The following is an 8964-nucleotide window of genomic DNA, read 5'->3' as shown; positions in this document are numbered from 1 at the left end:
TGTCCATTATGGGCTGGAGGCAGGGGGGATGTGTGGTTATGGTCAGACAAAATGTGGCCTTGTCACTGTTTCTGATGCCACAATGGAAATAGAAGCTGATCTGTAAGCTAAATTATTAAACTTCACGTCACAAAGGGTTTGTCTAAGTAATACAGTTACATCAAAAATTTAGAAGAAAATCTGCACGCTTAATAGTAAAGAGGAACAAATTTACAGAACCAGAACGAATAAAAGATTTAAGATTTTAAATGCAGGATAATCAATCTGTTATGCCTTTCAAATCAGAAGAGTCGATTTTTATAGGATGCTTTGTTTATTAGGAAACTTTGCAAGAAGATTAACACAGTATGAGTTTTTTTTTAATTTTTTATTTACAAAGTTAAACATTTTATGTATCAGTACACTTAGCATATCAAAATCCTGGACAATATGTACAGAATAAAATAATGTATAAAAGCAGCATAATTTGAAGTACTGCTTTTATAGTATCTGCCACCAGCAAAATTGAAAAAACAATATGACAGCTGGATCTGATAGAAAAGAAAATAGTTGACTTGATTCTTAAAGACAGATACTTGTCAAAAACTAGAGTTTTGTAGTAGCTTGTGTCAAAACAAGTCAGAATATTTCTCTCACTATTGAGAATTGCAGCAAAGATTGTCCAAATTTCGATATTCAACCAATCCACAAGTATTTGCTATCCAAACATAACAGCAGACCAGCCTGTTAAAATTATATAGCAGGGATGTCCCACAGTATTCATAAGCAAATATTGGATGAACAAAAGGTGAATTTATTTTATTTATCGTATGGCACATTCATACGATACAAACGGTGAAAGCATTTATCACAGGAAGTAAAACGTTTTTAAGTGGCAAGACAAATATGCCAAATCAGGCTTTATCACTTTGTTTTCCAGGTTGTCCGACTGTCAGAATTTGAAAAAGCAGAGACATCTAAACCTTCACCATTGTTGCACTGCTCATATAAAGTCTGAAATTTAAAAAGACAAGACAAATTATGAAATATTTCCTCTTTTCTTTCAAATCCCTTTTCTTCCCCCCCCCCCCATGGAACATTGAGCCTAATCCTTTTTTACCTTCAACCCTACCTAAAGCAAATACCTAATAAGCATTTACTCCTCTTTCCTCTCCAAGTTATTTTTCTTCCAATTTTCTTCAGTTGTCTCAGGAGAGGATCTTTTGCTGCTGTTTCTAAAACTTCTAAAGTAATAGTGTGCAAATGCCAGCTCAGTGTACACATGAACACAGTGAAAGCATACAAAGAGAATTCCAATGTAAGACAAATTCTGCAGAGAATAGTTAGCAACACGATTTGGTGCAGCCCTATTTCTCTCCTCTCATTTTCTACTCAATATACTTTTTTATTCTTCTCAAAGAGAAAAAGAAATTACTACCAAAGAAGCTGGTTGATGTTACAAATGCAGCTTAAAAAATAGTAAAACAATTTTCTTAGCAGGATCAAAAGCAGGTAGTGAGAGAGTTACATTTCTGAGGCTTGACTAGAGTGTTTCTAAATTTATAAAAATAGGGATTTGGCAGTACCTGCTGAATTACAAGAGAATCTCATTAGTTCACATAGCCTTGGAAAGACACAAGTACTACAGAACGTGAATCTCAAAAATCTGGGAATGTCCGCTGTTGCACAGCTTCTGCTCACACATTTTTCTTAATCCCCTCTCTCTTCCCACCACGTGTTGCAAATATAGTCTTCTGGAATTTACTTTGGGCATGCTTGGGGGAGACAGGTTTAACAATAATTACAGTATCTTCATACTTTCTTATGAAACTCCTTAACTCTACCATTTTTAGTCAAAACTTCATTTTTAATTAAAATTATATTTCAATTTGTTTTTTATCAATCAGTGCCTAAAAGAAAGGATTCTTAACATATTTTTCTGCAAATATTTTCACAAGGAATTAGAAATCATGTCCAGAAACAAGAGTTATTAGAAAGCCCCACACTATTTATTGGTTATTTTGATCAAAAACTAAGTAGAAGCACATTGCCTAATGCAATTTTATTTCACTTCTGTATCTAAACTCAAATTGACATGGTGCAAATTTTTCTTAAAAAAATAAATCAGACAAATCCATAAAAAAATCAGCTGCCTATTTCTATATTTATAAACTTGTTCGTTTAAGGCAGCTTGAAATCTCAACTTGGGCTTAATGCATGAGCTGGAATTAAAAAAATTCAGGAATATAACTATGCTCAAAATTCTGATTCCCTCAAAGATTAGAGCACATATTGTGAATTGTGAATACCTTTCCCCCAAATGACAATTTATTGGAATAAAATTAAAAGTTTCCCCAATTATCCACAGCTCCCTTCATCTTTTCTTGCTGTCTCCTTTTACAGGTAGTCTTTGTTGAATGACTACAATTGGAGCCAGCAACTCGGTCGTTAAGCAAAGCAGTCACTAAGTAAAACTGTAACTGTGCTTATGATCTTACTTCAGCTTTCCTTTGCTTTACAGACCTGCAAAGGTCATAAATGTGAGGATTCCTCATAAAGCTACTTTTTCATCACCATCATAACTTCAAATGGTTGCTGCATGAGGCAGTCGCTAAATGAGGACTACCTGTATTTCTATTGCAAACTGAATGATCATCTTGTATAAAAGGGATAAAGAGATAATAAATTCCTTCAAAGACAGTTTCTGGTAAAAAGATTATGTATAAAACTCAATTTTATGGTAATTTCTCTAACAGATTACAAATTAGGGTTCAATATCTATTCCCATATTTTAGACTGGAACAAACTCCTGACAAAGAATGAGGAAGTAAACTCCATTTCAAGTCAAGGCTGAAACCTAGAAACATTTCCTTATGTCAAGTATTGGCTAAACTTCTTGTAAACAGCTAAACTGCATGATACCATTGATGAATCTACATTACGGTAATACACCAAATTTTACCTGGCTTTATCATATAATATTAAAATGAAAGCATTAAAATAGACTATCCAAAGTTTTGGAGTAAGATACAGGTAGTCCTCACTTAACGATCACAATAGGGACCAGAAAATTTGTCGTTAAGCGGGAAGGTCATTAAGCGAATCACATGGTTCCCCATTGATTTTGCTTGCCGGAAGCTGGCTGGGAAGGTCACAAACTGCAACCGTTGTAAATGCAAGCTGGTTGCCAGTGCCCGGATCACAATCACGTGACCGTGGGGACATTGGAATGGTCATAAGTGCAAGGACCAGTCATATGTGGCTATTTAGTGCTGTTGTAACTTTGAATGGTCGCTAACCGAATGGTCTTTAAGCAAGGACTACCTGTACTATGAATATGTTGATGACACACCTCTCAAATCTTCCTTGCCATCCTAGTTTAAGGAAGCAGCTGATACCACTGAATGGTACCTAAATTTGATAGTGGGCTGCAAAATTAAATCTAGACAAGATAGCAGTGGTCTTGGTCGGTTAAAAAAAACAGGCTCTTTTCAATGAAAGAACTGGTGTAATCTAGGAGTCTTTCTTGATCCTCAACTATAGTGGCAAGGAACTGGAAATAGGTATCATGTGTTGATTACATTATTATTATACTATTATAATACAGTCTACATAAGATTACCCTTTTTTAAAAAATGTGCAAAATAGTATGACTAGTTTGTTAACTAATTTACTATACTCATATCACATCATGACTGCATTGAAAAACATTGCGTGTCAATTGTTTTAAAGGCACTGTTTAAGGGATTTGTTTTAATCCAGGAAACCCAAAAGTGCTTACAGCCTGGTTATCCAACAGATGTATTTCGTTCATTATGAGCTGGTTCCAGACATTATGATCTATAGGAGAAGTCCTTTCAGAAGCCTCTTTCTCAAACATGCAGCAAAGCTTTTATAGCTCCCAAGTTTTGGAATCCACTGCCTTAAGAATTATGTTGGATCTTCCTGAACAAACATATTTTAATTATGCAGCTTTTGTTCTATAATTTTTTCTGTGTTCTTAAATTTTTGTCAAGCTAGCCCATCCCATGATAGCTCTGGGATAGGACATAAAATCAATCAATAAATGAGAATCTATAGTACTACTATTACTACTACTACTAGTAAATTTTGGGGGAGGAGGAGGTACTTTCTAAAAAGAGATAATCTCCAGATAAGCCTTTTGCTTGTGGAATGTAAAGTACTTTTAGGATTATGTAGCTTATATAGCTAATGTTTTCTTGAAGGTTTTGTAAGGTTGTATCTCTTCTACCCCAGGCCACTTCCTATTACAGGTAGTCCTTGAGTTACAACGGCACTTGGACCGGAATTTCCATCACTAAGTGATGCAGTCATAAAGTGTGACGTCATGTGACCACATCGCTAAGCAACAGCAATGCCGGCAGTCGCCATTGGCATCGTTAAGCGAATTCCACCAGTCATTAGCTGAGGACCCACCCCAATCCAATTCATTCCTGGCTTGGTCCCTCCCAGCCCTGAGCCTCAATAAGGTAAGGGGCTGCCTCCTCTTGAACTCCCCACTTACCTATCTTCCCCCCATCTCTTCCCTTTTGGCCACTGCTTACCTGCTGCCACCAGCTGCCACCAGCACCCAGCCCTGCCTGTGGCCGCCATGCCCACACCACTACTGTACCAGCCTGGCCTCCTTTGCGCCACCTTCTTTCATGCCAATACTGCCAGGGCCCCTGTATGCATGCCAGCCAGGGGCTTCTTTTGCAAAAGAAAGACCTGGCTAGAAGGGTCCTTCTTCCATGCCAGTGCAGCTAGGGCCTTCTTTCACATGCCTGCCTTTTTTTGAGGCAGGTGTGCAAAAGAAGGAGCAGCTATGCCAGCATGAAAGAAGGACCCTTCTCGCTGGATCCTTCTTTTGTGAAAGAAGGCCCTGGCTGGTGTGCAAATGGAGGCCCTGGCTGGGGCATGAATGGAGGCCTGGGCCACGGGGTGAGAGAAGCCCTGGCGGCACCAGTGCAAAAGAAGGTGGCAGGAAGAAGGCCAGTACAGTAATGGTGTGGTGGGTGTGGCAGCCACAGGCAGGGCTGAGTGGTGGGGGCAGCTGGTGGCAGCAGGTAAGCAGTGGCCAAAAAGCAGTTGTAAATGCAGGAGGGTCTGATTGGGCCCAAATATTGTTCAGGCGACTGTGGGAGTGCTACAACGGCTGGAACTTCGAGGACAGGTCCTAAGTCCCTTCATTTAGGTCCACTGTAATTTCAAACGGTCGCTTAACAAATGGACGTTAAGCGAGAACTACCTGTAGAAGAACACCCCACTTTATCTAAATCAAACCATTGATCATTATCTGCTATATAAGATCCTACTATTTCATCAATAACACAATTCTTTGTCATTTACTGATTCTTAAAACCACTTCTCACTACATATTCACCACCCTGACAGCCTATTTCTCTCTCCCAAATGGACTCTGAGGAAGAAATATACAATCTTAGTGTGAAAATAATAAAAATAAAATCATATTAAGTATACTAGCAGAACTATTACTTATTTACTTACCCTAGCAGCTTTAGAAATAGAGTTAGGAGAATTCAAGCCAATAAGGTGACCAAGGATACGCTTCATTTCTTCAGTTGTTCCTTTTGCATTTTGATGTCCTAGAAGAATTTAAATTTTAATTCTGTTTGAGATGTATGACCTATGCTTTGATTTAAAGCTTTTTGAAAATTTTGGTATCACAGCATTTGGTAACCTCTTAAGCTAACGTACATACTTTAGTCTGCAAATAAATTGAGAGCATGAACACAGAAAATCACTTTTATATAGAAGAACTCTGGTAAAATTAAATGAAACACAATGGTAGTATCTATTGGAAAACTTGAATTACCTGTTTGAGAATTGGACTGTATATGTACATAAGGATGAATCAACAGTTCAGAGACAGATATTCTTTGCTTAGGATTCCTAACTAAACAATTCTGGAGAAAGAAGACAGAAAGATAGGAAATAATTGAAAATAGAACCAACCATGCTAATATATGTATATATATGAAATCACGAATTATGGAGCAGTTGAAGTTTGCAGAACGTAGTTTTTTAAACTGTAACTCCTCACAATCTTCTCTGGAGTATAATGTCCCCTGACTTTGAAAATTCTTACCTATTGCAGCTGTTAATCTTGATTCATCCCACACTATTCAGAAGAGATTTGGGGAGGGGAGATCAAGGAAAGAGTCCCTTCTGTCTGAAATTCTATATGCCTACAGTTTTCAGAATCCAAATCATAATGCAATTTTTCTCATGCAAAATTGGTTAAGAAGTAGTCAGAAATTTCTCTCTGTATACAAGTCATTCAACTTTTAGGCTACATTCACACATAATGTAAAGCCAGGTCTTGTTTCAATCAAGTTTTATTTAATATATCAATTCCTGTTTTAATTTCCCATCATTCCTATCAGTGTATAACTAGTAATCCCAAATGCTAGCAGCAGCAGCAGCAGCAGTTGTGAAGAATTATTTTGTTTTAGCATTTATGGGAACATCTTTTGTTTTTTATTTAGTGAGTCATTTTGCTTTACGATTGTGGGGATTATATTTGTTGGGTCTTTGTCTTTTGTGCATGCGTGCGTGAGAGAGAGAGAGGTTTTCTTAATGGAACATGCATTTGGTCTGTCTTGTCCTGGTGAGTGGGGTGGGGAAAAGATTGTATATGCTTGTGATGTTCTCAGTAGGTTACTCTGTGGGATGTGCATTTGCAAGAAGTTTGATTTGGATATAGTATGTGTTGGCATGATGTTATGGGGTGTTATGAAAAAATTATGGGGTCTTTAGGTGGGGTGTATTTTTTGCCTGTGTGTAGCTTTCTGAGCATGTGTAAAACAGATATTTTGTTGTCCTTTGTAGAGAAAACCCTATGCCTTAGCAATTAGGTAATTGTGCCTTGCACTCAGACAAGAACTGAAGAAAAGACTGTGGTCAGGGAGTAGTAAGAGTGTAAGGGGGAAAAAAAGTAATATAGAGCTGTTTACCTTGGAGAAGCTCTGCCTTTAATTATTCTCGCATTACACTTTTACAGATTGGCAAGTGGACTGGATGGAACAGGCTAGGAATAAACCAGGATTCCAAGTCCAGATATCATAAGCCATTTTAAAAATAATCAGGATCCATACACAATTACATAACATGATATCAAATTGTGATTAGTTTCTAAAAAAGAATCTAGGGTTTATTATCTGGGATATTTACACATAGTTAAAATAAATCATGCCTTCGAAAATTAAAAAAATTAATAAAGCAGAACTCAGAGCATGAAATTATTATCTTTTTGATAATAATTTCATGCTCTGAGTTCTGCTTTATTAATTTTTTTAATTTTCGAAGGCATGATTTATTTTAACTATGTGTAAATATCCCAGATAATAAACCCTAGATTCTTTTTTAGAAACTCAAAATATTACCTTTAAGACATCTAGAAGGTCCTTTTCTGCAATATCGGGAAACATTATTTCATAATTAGGGTCAATTATGGCATGAAGTTTTGTTATATAATTTGTTATATTCTGAAATGGAGTTCTTCCATAAGTCATGCAATATAAAATACAACCCAACGACCATACATCACTTTTTGGGCTAATCTAAAAAGTAGAAAGAGAAACAGGCTCTTATTCAATCACACCATTATTTTGCAGTTCTTGTCATTCTTAACATAGCCCTATCTGATACAATTGATTAAGCAATAAGGACAGCAACTGGTTTTATATGATCATACATTGTGATTCTGCCAAACATGGTATATTAACATCTGCACATGCCATTAATTCACAGTCAAATCAGAGAAAGTGAAAGATAATTAAACAAACAAAAATCAACACTGCTTCCAAGGCAATTTACAGTGACAATAACAAGTTCACAAAAGTATTTAGGAATATGATAAGCATTGCAAAGGAAATGCTAAAAAGCTGCACCAATTAGATGATGTGTTTACATTTATATCTGTGTAATTTTATGATCTAACCTCCTTAACGATAGATTCAGCTGAAACTCAGGGATGACATAGGACAAGTAAGAGTAGGCAGAGAAAATTGGGCTAGGAAAGCAGAACATCCACACTTTAGGGAATGATTTTGAATAATTACAGAAGCAGCCCAGCATGGTATGAGATCACTTGGAGGTGGCACTAGTTCTACATCATGCAACATGCCTCTGTATCAGTAGAAATACACAGTAGAGAAGAGATAAGGCTAGGGTGAAGAAATCAGGCACTATATCACCACCATTCTGTTTTTGTACTTGAAAGCAGCATTACTTGAAGTTGCTGTGGGTTAAATTTGGGCACCAAGGTTCAAACAATACAAACTAAACATGTGGAGGTTCCCTGTCAATCTTCCTGACACCAAGAAGCAGAGGCAGATCACTATGGAAGGCATGGGCATGGAAGGCAATGCTAAGGACATAAATATGGGGAGAAAAGGCAGCAATTGCCACTATCACCAATTGTACAGGTGAGAGGTCAGTGGATGACAAGCTGTACTCTCAAATGCAGATTACATAACTGCATCATTTGCATTGTGATATTCTGATGCATATGTCATCATTTTGACATCATCAACTTGTAATGGATGCCTATGGAAATAATGCTCCTTACTGTCTAAACAAGTCATTTTCTATTAATATTATATCTGTGCCTGCCTGCAAGATGCTTATTTTAGTTAAAGGTTTCCTATTTGCTTGATGTCAGTATAATGTAGCAGAGCATGGAGGTGTCATGTTTCTGTTTTAAGGAATCGATTCAAAAGTTAATGAGTACAACTCTTAAAGCCACAGCAACTTTTTTTTCCCTAGCTCCTATGGAAGCCTGAAAAAGTTGGGCTACTTTTAGTACTTTTACTGGATATAGAGAACTGCTGCAGTTGTGCCAAGTCCAAAGCAATTCTAAACCATTCTTTAAAGCATGCATAACCCTCACAATTTCATGCTGCATAAATAATAGGAATCCTGTGGGTAAAATCAATCAATCAATCAATCAATCAATCAATC

General features: G+C 36.9%; 1 protein-coding gene across 4 annotated transcripts in view; it reads right to left on the bottom strand.

Moving 5' to 3' along the window:
• Positions 1-348: 348 nt before the first annotated feature.
• TTK (TTK protein kinase) overlaps positions 349-8964 on the bottom strand; it is a 51864-nt gene continuing 43248 nt past the window's right edge. For 3 of the 4 annotated variants that reach the window (XM_088137961.1, XM_088137970.1, XM_088137952.1), the window contains 4 exons: positions 7386-7562; positions 5816-5906; positions 5488-5585; positions 349-993 (listed from right to left, as the gene is read on the bottom strand). In XM_088137961.1, the coding sequence (XP_087994087.1) occupies positions 904-993; positions 5488-5585; positions 5816-5906; positions 7386-7562 (456 nt within the window). In that variant the 3' untranslated portion in view covers positions 349-903. The remainder of the gene's footprint in view (positions 994-5487; positions 5586-5815; positions 5907-7385; positions 7563-8964) is intronic. The other variant, XM_088137967.1, reaches the window with a different exon arrangement.

Source organism: Python bivittatus, unplaced genomic scaffold, assembly GCF_059951505.1.
Source record: "Python bivittatus isolate LINGU-HERP-01145 unplaced genomic scaffold, Pbiv_v1 ctg000020_np1212, whole genome shotgun sequence".
Lineage (NCBI taxonomy): Eukaryota > Metazoa > Chordata > Lepidosauria > Squamata > Pythonidae > Python > Python bivittatus.
Note: the sequence above shows the minus strand (reverse complement) of the source record. Positions and strands in the feature narration are given on the sequence as shown.